Source organism: Protomyctophum parallelum (assembly GCF_964188405.1).
Source record: "Protomyctophum parallelum genome assembly, chromosome: 13".
In the NCBI taxonomy this organism is placed as follows: Eukaryota; Metazoa; Chordata; class Actinopteri; order Myctophiformes; family Myctophidae; genus Protomyctophum; species Protomyctophum parallelum.
The window spans coordinates 47,130,377-47,145,722 of NC_139708.1; the positions used below are offsets into that span (position 1 = coordinate 47,130,377).

Below are 15,346 nucleotides of genomic sequence, written 5' to 3' on the forward strand. Positions count from 1 at the left end.
AGGATTTAGAAGGCATTTGTAGAATCGAGCTCATGTCTAAATTAAGTTAAAACTATTACAAGCCACAATTGACCATCATCCAGCCACCAACTGGATATCTCGCGAAGAAACCGCCCAACTCAAAAATGTTCATTCAGGAAATGAAAATATATATCAGGAAAAGGAACAAAACAAACTGCCTCATCAAAGTTGGTGTTGTGACTTTATATTATATATATTGCCAATTACTTGCATGAGAGGGAGAGAGGTGGTGGAGTTAGCAGACATTTTGAGGGTCCAATGGAGTTAAGAGGTTTTCGTCCGAAGTGCTTTTTAATACTTTTCATTGGTTCAATATTTTTTTAAACCAACACAGACGTAAAGGGTATTGATTTATATGAAGAAGAAAAAAAATCAAAAACCTTAACCCCTTTTGGTGGTTACATACATTATGCTATAATTTAGCTATTGAAAAATAGCAGATCTACCAGCTCATAGCGCGCCACCGAGTGGCGCGCTACGAACTTGTAGGTCTGCTATTTTTGAAAAATCGTTAGAATTTGCCTTAAATCTTTCAGAAAATTGTCATGATTTAGAAAACTTTTTTTTTTTTTTTTTGACGTCAGGTCTAAATGGGTTAAAAAAATGGAGTTAGGTGGTTTCCTCCCGACATTCAATGAATAAAACTGTGGCAGTGTTGCATTCCATTAGATCAGGGAGACACGCATCAATCATCATGTGCTATCTATCTGCCTTAGCGGTGGCTCTGAAAAGACCAGGACATGACATGGATATACATCACATTATCATGTCACATTAACCCTGCAGGGCTGCGCTCCTATAGGCTGGGCTGTGGTGTGGGCCAATAGCCCGTCTCTGTTGGGCTATAGCCTATAGGCTGGGCTGGGCTGTGGGCCAATAGCCCGTCTCTGTTGCTATTTGAATCTTTCAAATCCCAGAGTGTGTCATCGGTTGCGCATGCATGCTTATGCACTTGTATGATTTTTTTTTTTAAATATGTTGCATACTTGTGCATGCATGTGTTGTGTGCGCTCGCGTGAGTATTTGTGTGCGTGTTGTGTGTGTTGTGTGTGTGTGTGTGTGCGTGCGTGCGTTAAGCCTGACTCCTAATTCCCTCTATTTAATCGGCTGTGTGATACTTTGTAAAGACAAAGAGAGCCATTGAAAGGGCGCTGGGGGAGGAGAGAATCGGGGCAAGGAGGGAGCATACCCAGAACTGGCTGGCCTGTAGCTTCACCGGGATACAAAGGGACTCTCATACTAGTAGCGGGGCTAGCAGGCACATAGACCTCCACCACAACCCCCCACTGCCCACCCCTGGTCCTCCTCTCCTCTCCTCTCCTCTCCTCTCCTCTCCTCTCCTCTCCTCTCCTCTCCTCTCCTCTCCTCTCCTCTCCTCTCCTCTCCTCTCCTCTCCTCTCCTCTCCTCTCCTCTCCTCTCCTCTCCTCCCCAAAAAATAAAAAAGGTGATTGGGGACATCGTATTTATTGGCTTCGACACATCATCACCAGCAGCAACAGCATGCAGTGATTCCAAGAAATGAGGAAGGAATTCAGTGTCTTTGCTCCAGGAAAACTAGCGTTATTAATACAGAGTCTCTGAGACCACAGGGTGACCACCGATAGCTTATATTAATATTATCCCATTTTGGGCGGGAACTTATTTTGCTGTTAGCATTATGCTTTAGCTATTGAAAAATAGCAGATCTACAAGCTCATGGCGCGCCACCGAGTGGCGCGCTACGAGCTTGTAGGTCTGCTATTTTTGAAAAATCAAAGAGCGACTGACATAGAAACATAGCTTTTTCAGAAAACTGTCGGGATGTAGAAGACATTTTTAGAATCTGATCTCAGGTCAGAATGGGTTATTGTCTTCGACACATCATCACCAGCAGCAACAGCAGCAGTGATTCCAAGAAATGAGGAAGGAATCCAGTGTCTTTGCTTCAGGACACAAAACTAGCGTTATTAACCCATTCTGACCTGAGATCAGATTCTAAAAATGTCTGTTTGAAAATTACAGTTTTCCGAAAAAGCTATATGTATCTATGTCAGTCGTTCTTCGATTTTTCATCTGCTATTTTTCAATAGCTATTTTTTAACATAATGCTAACACCAAAAGGCCTGTCGTTAGATTCACCCTTTGTCGAGTCCCACCAGTGGTTGTGCCGCTCCTCTTCGCACCCGTCAGTCAGGGACCAATCAGAAGGGTGAATTGGTGGGGCGATGGAGTATGGGATACAGACTGTATACCTACTGGTGCAGGTGACCTCCAGGTATGGGATACAGACTGTATGTACCTACTGCTGCAGGTGACCTCCAGGTATGGGATACAGACTGTATGTACTGCTGCAGGTGACCTCCAGGTATGGGATACAGACTGTATACCTACTGCTGCAGGTGACCTCCAGGTATGGGATACAGACTGTATGTACCTACTGGTGCAGGTGACCTCCAGGTATGGGATACAGACTGTACCTACTGGTGCAGGTGACCTCCAGGTATGGGATACAGACTGTATGTACCTACTGGTGCAGGTGACCTCCAGGTATGGGATACAGACTGTATGTACCTACTGGTGCAGGTGACCTCCAGGTATGGGATACAGACTGTACCTACTGCTGCAGGTGACCTCCAGGTATGGGATACAGACTGTATGTACTGCTGCAGGTGACCTCCAGGTATGGGATACAGACTATGTACCTACTGCTGCAGGTGACCTCCAGGTATGGGATACAGACTGTATGTACCTACTGCTGCAGGTGACCTCCAGGTATGGGATACAGACTGTATGTACTGCTGCAGGTGACCTCCAGGTATGGGATACAGACTATGTACCTACTGCTGCAGGTGACCTCCAGGTATGGGATACAGACTGTATGTACCTACTGCTGCAGGTGACCTCCAGGTATGGGATACAGACTGTACCTACTGCTGCAGGTGACCTCCAGGTATGGGATACAGACTGTATGTACCTACTGCTGCAGGTGACCTCCAGGTATGGGATACAGACTGTATGTACCTACTGGTGCAGGTGACCTCCAGGTATGGGATACAGACTGTACCTACTGCTGCAGGTGACCTCCAGGTATGGGATACAGACTGTATGTACCTACTGCTGCAGGTGACCTCCAGGTATGGGATACAGACAATGTACCTACTGCTGCAGGTGACCTCCAGGTATGGGATACAGACTGTATGTACCTAGTACTACTGGTGCACTGGTGCAGGTGACCTCCAGGTATGGGATACAGACTGTACCTCCAGGTGTCTGGAAACTTTTAATCCAGTATCGCAAGTATATTTTGGACTATAGAGATCAAATAATCACCACAAAGCATTTACCAATTACTTATCCTTTGCATTAGCCTGGCATCATTGGCAGATGGGTTTGGGACTGACACATTAGCCTGGCATGGCAGATGGCTTTGGGACTGACACATTAGCCTGGCATGGCAGATGGGTTTGGGACTGACATATTAGCCTGGCATGCCAGATGGGTTTGGGACACATTAGCCTGGCATGCAGATGGGTTTGGGACACATTAGCCTGGCATGCAGATGGTTTTGGGACTGACACATTAGCCTGGCATGGCAGATGGGTTTGGGACTGACACATTAGCCTGGCATGGCAGATGGGTTTGGGACTGACATATTAGCCTGGCATGCCAGATGGGTTTGGGACACATTAGCCTGGCATGCAGATGGGTTTGGGACACATTAGCCTGGCATGCAGATGGGTTTGGGACTGACTCATTAGCCTGGCATGGCAGATCGGTTTGGGACTGACACATTAGCCTGGCATGGCAGATGGGTTTGGGACACATTAGCCTGGCATGGCAGATGGGTTTGGGACTGACACATTAGCCTGGCATGCAGATGGGTTTGGGACACATTAGCCTGGCATGCAGATGGGTTTGGGACACATTAGCCTGGCATGCAGATGGGTTTGGGACACATTAGCCTAGCATGCAGATGGGTTTGGGACACATTAGCCTGGCATGGCAGATGGGTTTGGGACTGACACATTAGCCTGGCATGGCAGAATGGTTTGGGACACATTAGCCTGGCAATCATGCCGGGCTATTTTATATATTTATATTTTATTAGCTCTGGCAGATTTGTCTAGTTTCCCTATTCCGGAAGGCAAATATTTAGCAAAAAAAGATGATCAAATAGATGATTATTATTATTAACATGCTCACAGTGCTTCGTGCAACGTGTTGTGAACTTCTTTGCAGATTTAAAGTCATTTGGCGTGGAGAGAAAAATAAAGGATCCTAGTACATTGCCTCGGGGGGCACTCCGATAAACAATGCATATAGAGTTTATGTTTAATATAAGAGGTTAAACGAAAACTGGCCCTGGTTGATGATCACAGAGTCAAAAACACATCTAAGGCCTTATTGCAGCTGACCAGGGTTCAAATCCAACATGAGGTGCTTTACTACATGTGACCGCTGCTTGGGAGGGGTAAACTAACCCTAACCACTGCTTGGGAGGGGTACAAGAGATATGGGAGGTAGAGCAGGTCGTCCAATGATCCCTGGGTCGGCGGTTGAAATCCCGGCTCCTTCTGTCCACATGTTGAAGTGTCCTTGGGCAAGACACTGAACCCTACATTGCCTCCAATGAGTCGGTCGGTGTGAGCTTGCCACCATTGGTGTGTGAATGTGGGAAGTGAGGACGCTGGCGTCGACTGTTCGCCGCTTCACCTCCCAACGTATGAATGAATGAACCATTGTAAAGAGCTTTGGAAAAGCGCTATAAAAATGCAATTCATTATAATTCATTATAGGTACATATACTGTAGCATAAGCAGCAAGTAAGGTACATGAAGTTAGACATACAGTAAGGTGCAAAAGGGTGTAAATGCATGGGAAGGTCCACATATAGCAGCAGGAACGCACACCATTACACATGATGACAAACAGGACAGAAGGTGTGAAGGAGACAATTCAATGAAACTAACTTAAAGGACCACTTCACCACTTTTCAACCTATCTTCATATAATAGGTCCTCACTAACTGTGGGCAGTTTAGAAAACGTCTTCCAGTGCATCATTAGGCAGATTTTTTTTTAAACAAGATTTTTTTTACAGAATTGTTTAGATTGTCATTATCGTGAGAACGATGGCTTCCATTTTTGCATTGCAACTTTTCAGGACTAGAAAGCCTGCCGTTTCTATTAACTTGTATTCCCCATCGATGATGTCACTGGAAGACGGTTTCTGAACTGCCCACAGCCCTCCTATGAGACACAGACCGAGTAGAAAAACATTGTGCCATTCTTTCATGATTATTAGTGAGGACCTATTATATGAAGATAGGTTGAAAAGTGGTGAAGTCGTTCTTTAAAGTAGAAAGAGACAGACAGGGAGACAAACAGTACGAGACTGATATGAAGCAGTGTTGATTTTGACAGCGAATTTTGATTTTAGTTTTAGTCACATTTTAGTCACCTGGAATGGCTTGGTGTTATAGTCTAGTTTTAGTCGACTAAATATCATAAGATTTTAGTCGACTAAATCTACAGTTGACTGCTGCTGCTGCGGAGCACTATCATTATTAAACAAAGACTCTTACTCGACTGAGTGCGGATTTGACTAATTTTCTATTATGTTATTGAGTCTTTGAATCTGCACCCAGCACACGCCTGAATCCTTAAAAGACTGTCTGAGTTGAGCGGGCCTTTTCCTTTGAAGTGAACTATCTATCTCTTCTCATCAAAAGATCTGCCAGATTGGAACTATTAATAATAAATCAATAAGATCCCATGAATGTGGAGGACACAGGGCCGTGGAAAACGACTATTGGATCCTAACCGAATGACTTGAACCGCATTGTAAGGCTCAACGTAGCCCACACATAGACTGTAAAAAATATGGACAAAGCGTTCCACGGGTCTAACATGAACGTAAAATGAAGCCTGTAATAATATGGTAATTCCTGATGTAAGTCGCCATCTTTCTAGATCCGTTTTGGACCAGCTGGCCATTGGCTGGCTCCGTTTTGGACCAGCTGGCCATTGGCTGCCCAGACAACGAGGCGGGACTTCCCCCCTTCTTCTCCGTTGGTTTTTATTTTGACTCGAGTGGGAGGGGAATCCCGATCATAGACTGTAACGGTAGCCACGCCCCTCAGAACATACGCGATGTTTTTTTTTCTTTATGGTCATTTTTTTAATTAATGGGATCATAATTTTCCAAAAAGAATATTATGACATTAGAAATGAGACTTTAAACTAGTGACTGGAAGAAGAAAGTATTCATGACCATGTTTATTAAGGTAATACAGTCTAGGTGAAGTTGGGCCAAAATACATGGGCCTCTATGGAGCTATGGGGCTTTTTGGGTCCAGTCCAGCGCCACAACAGGCCATTAATATGAACTACCGATTTCAAATGAGGCTTCACGAAATATCTGGCTGACTGCCCCCCTGAGCCCACACCAGACACTTCTCAGTTGTATACCTTCAACACAGGGAACTATGAGGAGTAAATGGAGTTTCAGTTAGAAGTATGCATCGTTTAGTTATTCATGCCATGTGATCTTCACTCTTCAGGGAGTACACACAGGATCTCTAGACCGCTCTCCAACAGAACAGACACAGCAAAATATGTCTTGTTCATTTTACTTCACCAGTGTACAATTTGACCCGTGAGCCGTGAGGGTCAGGATTGAATTCGACTGTGTACAGATATGGTAGTAATAAGAAAATAATGCACCACAATGCTTCAGTTTAGTGGATAGTGTCTGCATTTAGGGATTTAATCAACAAGGAACTTCGGCTGATTCGGATGGCGTGGAATAAGATGGGACATAATTCACATACCATCATCGTTAACGGATATAACCTAATTTCCCTTTAAAACGTGCAGTATGTGATGTCATGGGTTTGGGCTTGGCACCGACGAGCATGTTGTTGTGCTGCTAATCTACAAAATTGCAAGCCAGAATAAAGAACAATATCTTCACTTTACAATCACCACAAAAGTTTCATATTTAACGAACCAACTTTCATAACATAAGATAGAGTAACGGTATATTCACAAATAAATCCACCCAGTGTCATTGTAACTATAGATTCCTTTTAATTACAAACTTGTTAATTCTCTCATACTAGTAGCAACCTTCCAGCCCTGCTATCTCCCATCCTGCATCAGGCTTCTTGTCGCCTAGGTAACAACCCATTTCCCTCAAACAATGAGGTGCCTGTTTGCCTACTGTGTGTGTGTGTGTACATGTTTGTCTGGGGGACATGGGCGTGGGAGGGAGAACATTATGATAGTTGCATGTCTTCACTCATCAGTAGCAACAGTTGCCCTGAATGATGCCTGTCTGGGTCAGGAGTAGCCTCAGTAGTACCCAGGCTTTTATTTCCGTTCAGAGTTACGCATCATATTAATGGCATGTTCTGAGCTCAAATAACATGCAATTTAATTCAGAACTATTAACACTTTAAAAGGTTTAATGTCAGTCGGTGATCCTGCTTCCAACATTAAAATAAACATACAAGCTGGTTTGATAGGAACCAAGTTAGAACCATTCTTTCTTCTTTCAAGTCTTTTACTGTATTTTTCTACTTTCCACCGTGGTCAGCTGAATTTTAAACAATGTGGTTATGAAGTAAACATTTACCTCAGATTATACTTCATGGGACAGGAGTGACACGTGGCCATTTTAATACAAAACCATTTATTCATTTTAACAGTAAAACAGTTTCATTACAAGTATCAGTTCTTGCGTCACACAAAACTAGAACATACTAGAACTAGTACATAAAGAAAACTTATTTTGTAAAAGTAAATGTCTGACTTTGAACTTCATTTCCCCCTTGTGGAAGCAAGTTGTAATGCACCTTGAATAATAACACCAGTCCGGGAGGACCAGATAAACTTGGGTTTGTGTAGATAAAACATAATCAAAGACAAAAGGAAACCAGAGAATGGTGTTCTTCTACGCTGTATAAAAAACAACAACAACGTGGCCAGCCCAGACGCTGCGTTTAGAACTATAGTGTAAGGTGTAAACAGAACAGGGTCAAACAGAATGGGTGGATACAGGCTCAAATTGGCTCTGAATCAAACCTCGCCTCACCAGGCTTTCCACCACCTCGGAGGAAAGCCTGGTCTCCGTTTCAAAAGTCTGTATGACCCTGTCGGGAGCGGATGATACCGTTACGTCATGTTGTAGTATCGTTTTGTAGTCGACAGGCTACCTTTTCCCTCAATAAAAGCTCTCGTATCCTGTAGCTTTTATTGAGAAAAAAGGAAGGAACGTTCCTTTTCCCTCAATAAAGTTGCCGCCTGTTGTTCCTGCCTGTCGACTACAAAACAATACTACAACATGACGTACCGATATCATCCGCTCCCGACAGGATCATATACCCTAAATGAAATGGTGACCAGGCTACTCTGACTCAAACCCAGGACTTATGGTGTGGAGGAAGCGTTCCCCCTCAGTGCAGCCTACAGTGATGTTGCCTACAGTGTGGATTTGGACCCCAGGTGTTTAGTCTGTAATGATGAGCTCATCACAGCCCCAGTCCTCATAGCTGCCATCAGGCAGGTACCGTCGGATGATGATGGGGATCTTTCTGCACCTGTATGAGAAGAATGGAACGGTGGTTAATTAAAATAAAGTCTCGTACAAACTCTTCAACACCTTGAACGCACAGGACGAAGTTCACCGTCCTTTCAATTAGTAACGCGCAGCGCCCAGGACGAAGTTTTATCAAAACCCATCGCATCGCTCCACAGCCTGTTCTAAGCAAAGATCATGTGTAGTTAGACGCTAGTCGCGTTAGATTTAATCATACCTCCCTCCCGTTGTAAACTAATTTAAACTTTTAATTTGATTTATTTATTGTCTATCCTTGTTTTATATTATGTGTCTGTGTTCATACATAATGTCCATGAATATGTATTCTGTTGATGTTGTTGTTGCTTGTGTTTGTACTTTATGTTTTCTGTGTTTGTGAAAAAAATCTAAATAAAGTACTGATCATAAAAATAAAGAAATATGTATAATTATAAAGGGTTCTCCCCCCTAGGAACCATTGTTTTTTTTAAATATATTTTTTATCCCACGATTTTGTAACCCATTTTTCACCCCTGTGTCAATCATCTAATGTGATCCTGGGCTCTACACACCCTCCGCCAACCTGGGGAGAGCAACGGACTTAACTCATGCTTCCTTCATGCTTGAGTGTCCAAGTTGCTCCTTTACACCTGACAGGGGGGAGTTTCCCTGGTTGGACGTAGCGCGTGGAAGGAACACGTTATTCCAACCAGTTCCTTTCCCCTCCATCAGGCGCCCCGGCTGGCCAGTGGGAGGCAGTTTAGAGACCAGGATTACTGCATGTTTTTGTGAGGGTACCTACCCTAGGGGACACGGGGAGAACATGCAAACTCCACACAGAAAGGCCCTTTCGCCAACCCCACCTTCGGGTATGGGCACTGATGAGGCGGAGGAGGAAACACGCCGCCAGCACCCACAGCGTCCCGAGCGGGAATCGAACCCAGGACCTTCTAGCTGTGAGGCGACAGCACTACCAACTGTGCCACCGTGACCCCCTAGGAACCATTGTTAAACTATTTACTTACTTAAGCTCTTTCATAGCAATTTGCAGAGGATCTGTCTCTCCTTCGAGTTCCACCATAACCGGGGCACACATCCTAGAAAGAGGAGAAGTTCAGCAAATCATTGAATTATGATAAAAGTGAATGGCCAAATGAGACTGAAACATAAACAAAACAAAACCACAAAAAGAACCTGTTGAATAATGTAGTGTGGACTTTATCTTCTGTGGCACTTAATCAAGGACTTGTGGCAACACTTGTGGGAACCCCTTTTGGTGTTTCAAGCATTATGCTATACTTTAGCTATTGGAAAATCACACCCGTGTGAACTGAGTGGTGCAATTACTTTGGACACGGTGGGACATTTTTAGTTAAACTTGCATAGTGATGCGTTACTTTACCTGGGTTACATCTTCTGATCTTCCGATAGTTGAACGTCGACATGAAACAATAATCCCGTTTAGTGTTTCAATAGCGCAAGACGAGCGTGACAGCATACTAAACTAAACACGATAAAGAATACGATAAGCATACAAAGGATTCGACAGCGACGTCTCTGCCGATGTGTAGCGCGGAGTCACGGACGTAGAACGCCATTAAACATAGGTACACTAACGGTTCCCATTAGCCGTGGATCGGTTACAAACAGTGTTGTTTTTGGCAGCCAAAATTTCTATTTTAGTTTTAGTCATAGGGCTCCATTAAGCAAGTCATATAATATTACATATCATATTACAGTTTTTAGAGCTGGGGGCGTGTGGAAAGTCATATAGCAATTTTAAGCATGTTAAGAAGCGCTTTCGACACCCCGTGGAGTGCGCAAAACGGCCTTGAATTAGTCATGGGAGTGTTTAAGGAGTGTTTGAGACGTACCCAATCAACATGTCCGTACTATTCTCTTTACCAGTCAGCTGATGTCACATACGGAATGCGCACTTTGGGGATCGTGGTATTACATTTCTTCAGGCTGGCACCATAGAAGACATGACATGACTTTGTCACATTTGGGTTAATTATTCCTATTGCACTGCATGCTGTCACCTTTATGCCTCAAAATAATTTGTTTCTATTGAAAAACACCAGTAAAATAACGTTTATTATATTTTATTTCATTCAAGTCATGATGAAGGATTGAGTTGAATGCTGCTGCTTAATGCTGTGCCTGTGGCCCCGATGGTATATGGTCTTCGCTCGTAGCATTTTATTGAAGAAGACTTGGTGTGAATCGGGTGTGATACAGCATATGAAAGCCAACTTCCCAAGGATTATGGAGATGTTTTTATTTATTTTTAAGGTTGAGAAATGAAAGAATTATGGCCGTTTCTAATCTCAACATTTTACAAAAAAAGACGCAAAAAGAGGCTGTTGCCATGTCTCATAGAAACAAGTAAATAGGTCTATAAAAATAAGCGCATATAACAGGGGTCTGTAACCTATTTTAAATGAAGTGCCATGTTTTTATTTTCTAGATAGTGAGTCTGCCATATCCAGATTAATTTTAAAATAAAAAAACATATTTTGATTTCATTTTGACAAATATAAAGTTCTTCGTTCTTTTTCTTTTATCTTGCACATTGTTATAATGATCATTATATATCCCCCTGCAGTCAGAGTTCATAGTTTTAATGAATGAATGTGATGCATTGTGAGATGGTAGATCTGCTATTTTCAAAAGTAATCTTGGAAAAATTTAATTTAATTTTTGGATTAGCCGTCCTTAGTTGGGCAAATGCATTCATCTGGGGATCCTTGACATGGGAATGTGCTGTGTGAGGATCACTGGTTTAAACAACATTAGGAGAAAAGCCCAAATAACCACTTTAGAAACAAGAAAAGCAACCACAACTAGTACAACTACCAATATTTACAAGCAACTTTACAGAAAAAGAAGCCGCTTATAATAAACAGACATGGCAACACTCCAGCAGCCTCCCAGAGTGTAAAGTGTAAAATCAAACAGTGCTTTTTGCGTTTATGAGGTGGTCAGACCCACGTCTAATCGTTATGCGCTGAGTGTTTTTAGGTCAAGGGGCTTAATAGCAAATTGCGCAAAGCGAAAATAATTAACATATGGACACTCCCACAATGCTAACATATTCAGGAACGCCGTATGCCATATGTGTGTGCGTTCAACACGGGCCGATATGCCTTTCATAATACGATTGTGCGCAGAGCGAGGGCAATTTATGTATTACCCCATTGTAAAACGCATCTTCAAAATCCAGCCCATAGTCTCTTGAATCATTTTCATTCAGTTTTAGTCAAATGTTAGTCACCTGGAATGCTTTGATGACTAAAGTCGACTAAATCTACAGTTGATTTAGCCGACTAAAGTGTGTTTTGGTGGGCCTTGATGCCGTCGTAATGGCTGTTTTTACACTTGCTGAAAATAGCCGATCTACAAGCTCACAACGCGTCGCAGCAGCATGCAACCAAGTGTAAAATGACTTATACTGGATCTCTTGTCCACTAGTCCCTTCCTAACATTTTAGTCTAGTTTATATTTGTCGACAAAACAGACAGTATATTTAGTCATAGTTTTAGTCATCATGGCTTAAGTTTTATATTACATCTTTATGTAGCTTTTGTCAGTGAAAAAAAAGGTAGTCGACGAACATTTTTCGTCATAGTATTAGTCGACGAAAACACTGGGTACAAATAACGGCTATAATAAATAATAATGGTTGACCCATCCCTCGTAGTTCCAGCTGAGAAGTGCCTTTACTCACGCTATCTGAAGGGCCCGGGTCCCCAGCACTCTGGCCCTCTCGTATTTGGTCATGTATTGTGTGGTGATCCTCTTGGCGTTGGCACCGTGCCCCTCTCCTGTTGGCAGGATCTGCACATTCTCACGGTCATCCTGGTAAAGATTCAAGATTCAAGACTTTATTGTCATGTCAACAGAGTTGATTGGAATTTGTTTCGGTGCACTAAAAACAGACACACAAAAAGACATATTCACATCACATATTCAGACAGTAGAACAAGATACAAAAGTACAAACATCATATGAGGGGGACCAATAAATAAGAAGAATGCAAAACGTTACCCGGGGGGGAAGAGAGAAGCATTTGAACTAGGGATGTCCGACATGGACTTTTTTTTAACCCATGGACCCGATATTGTCCAACTCCTAATTTCCCGATACCGATATCAAGTTCAACCGATACTGATATTTGTCGAGCTTTTTCCCAGTGGTGGAAAAAAAGTTAAGTAAAAGTATAAATACTGCAATATAGAAATACTCGAGTCGTTACAAGTAAGTTCAACATTGTATTTGAGTGCTCTAATGTTAAAGTGACTGAAGCTTCAAGCTCATTTCTCTCCAAAAGCCCAAATGGAATATTAAGGATTCCTTCAAAATAGGAGCTCTGGGGTGCCGGAAAGAGCTGGAAGGTGCCGGAAAGAGCCGGAAGGGGCCGGAAATAGCCGGAAGGGTGCCGGAAAAAGCTTTTACTCTAACTCTAAGAAAAGGATTGCTAGATTAGACTATTAATAATAATAATAATAATAAAACTTTATTTGTATAGCACCTTTCATGACATGAAATGCAGCTCAAAGTGCTTTACAGAACAATGGAGAATAAAAAATAAAAGCAAGGCAATGACATTAAAAAAAACAAGCAGTAATGCAATACAGTGAGGACATGAATAACAAAAAAAATAAAAGATCAATTAAAAGCAATGTTGTAGAAGTGGGTCTTGAGCTGAGCTTTAAAAATGTCTACAGAGGCTGCCTGGCGAAGGTACAGTGGGAGCTTGTTCCATGCCGACGGCCCGTAGAAGCAAAAAGCTGCTTCCCTGTATTTTTTAGTTGCCATTTTTTTAGGCAAAGCGAGCAGGCCAGCAGTGGAAGACCTTAGGGGGCGGTTTGGGACATATTTAGGCAGGCAGTCATGTAGGTAGGAAGGTGCGAGACCATTGAGAGCTTTATACACAAGTAAAATAATTCTAAAATCAATCCTAAAAACAACCGGAAGCCAGTGCAGTGAAGCCAAAACTGGAGTAATACGTTCTCTCATCTTAGTTCTAGTTAAAACTCTGGCTGCTGCATTTTGGACAAGTTGTAATCTGTCAGTTGTTTTCTTAGGCAGTCCTGAAAAAAGTGCATTGCAGTAATCAAGCCGAGAAAAAACAAAGGCGTGGATTAGAGATTTAGCATTTTTGCATCGTCCAAAGACAAATAGGCTCTGATTCGTGCAATATTTCTAAGGTGAAAAGATCTTGGTAACATGATTAATGTGTGAATTAAAATTCAATTCAGAATCAATAATGACCCCCAGGTTCTTTACTGTACTGTTACTTTCTACAGTCAGGTTGCCAAGTCTGCTTATTATTGATTATTTCTGCTCGCTAGAACCGATTATGAGAACTTCTGTCTTATCCTCATTTAGCTTGAGAAAGTTCTCACTCATCCAACATTTGATGCTAGACAGACAGGTCAACACAACAGCGGGTCTAAAGCACAGGGATCATCTGGATCCCTGTGATTGATTGATTGACCGACACAGGAAGGCATGAGAGATCTATGGCTGTGTATGAGGAATACCTGAAATGTAGTCAATTTCAGTCCAATCTAGGGAATCAATGGCCGACAAACTCACCTCTTCTGCGTTTTCCAGGTCATCCATCCCATCGTCATCGTCGGCTTCATCGAAATCCCCATCATCGAAGCTACAGTTTCGAATGGAGAAAATGTTAACTGTTAAGAGAATCAAGACGATCGAAAAATGGGACCCAGTGCCTCCATGCTTGGCAGCTTGGTACTCAGCATCAAAGGTTGGATTGGGAGTAAGCCCCTGCGACATACTAGCGTCATGTACAGGGCATTGATTGATAATTCTATTCACAGTTTGTAGAAGGGGTACAGACAGTTCTAGCCTAAGATTAGATTTTTGGTAGATTTGTTTAAGCGGCGTTTCTCCATCGGTTCTCCGAAAAACGCGGCTTGTTTACATCACTCAGGGTCCTCCATTTTCAATTAATTACAGAATGTGCATTGTACATCAAGCTTCCTCACGCTACAGAAACAGGAGATACGAGATAAGCTCCCTGTCCTACAACTAGGCTCGGCAAAGCTCAATTAGAACAAAGACGTATTATTATTATTATTGTCATTATTATTATTAAAGCTGTGTCGTCGACGCAACATGCTGCTCGAGTACACCACGTTATGCTGTCGATAATACCAATAAAAACAACTCCGTTGTAAACTCTTGGTCGCTGGTTACTTACTTATCTTCATTGTCTGACATGTTGCTGTTTCAAGTCGTGCAAATAGTTCGCGTTAATTTATATTCGCAGCTTTAAACGATACTTAGTAGTCTAGTTGTTGACAAAACGTCTGCGTTTCCAACATGAGCGGAAAGAACGAACGATTTCCGGTAAGAATGTGCTGTGCTACCACAATGATTCTCCGGGTACTCACAGGGGGAGAGGGGAGACCCTGAGTAGTTCCACTTGCTCTCTGCAATCTAATCCCACATACTCTGAAGAAACTGTTGTTGTTTTCTTAAATTCTTCTTATGTATCAACAAACAGACGCAGGAAAATACAACATAGATACACGTTTATTTTATACAGATATTGACAAATTAAATATCCAATCCACCACATTTAAACATTAATAACACAGCAAACAGCAATAAGTGCAAGATTTTATAAAACAGTACAAAAGAAATGTACAAAAATAAATAGTGGTGAAGTTACATTTGGAAAATGTACTTACAAAGTACATTCACTGAAGTTTCAGGTAAATTATGAAA

General features: G+C 42.4%; 2 protein-coding genes across 2 annotated transcripts in view; one reads left to right on the forward strand and one right to left on the reverse strand.

Moving 5' to 3' along the window:
* Positions 1-15,346, forward strand: part of LOC310869848 (histone H1-like) — a gene marked incomplete at both ends in the record, with an annotated part of 720,118 nt that overhangs the window by 523,407 nt on the left and 181,365 nt on the right. The gene's annotated exons all lie outside the window — the stretch shown is intronic.
* polr2f (RNA polymerase II, I and III subunit F) lies at positions 7,680-14,957 on the reverse strand. The gene is made up of 5 exons (XM_083779625.1): positions 14,817-14,957; positions 14,186-14,255; positions 12,312-12,442; positions 9,607-9,678; positions 7,680-8,603 (listed from the first exon to the last, which is right to left on the reverse strand). Exons 1-5 carry the CDS (start codon positions 14,834-14,836, stop codon positions 8,513-8,515), a joined length of 384 nt encoding a protein of 127 aa, XP_083635751.1. The 5' UTR covers positions 14,837-14,957; the 3' UTR covers positions 7,680-8,512.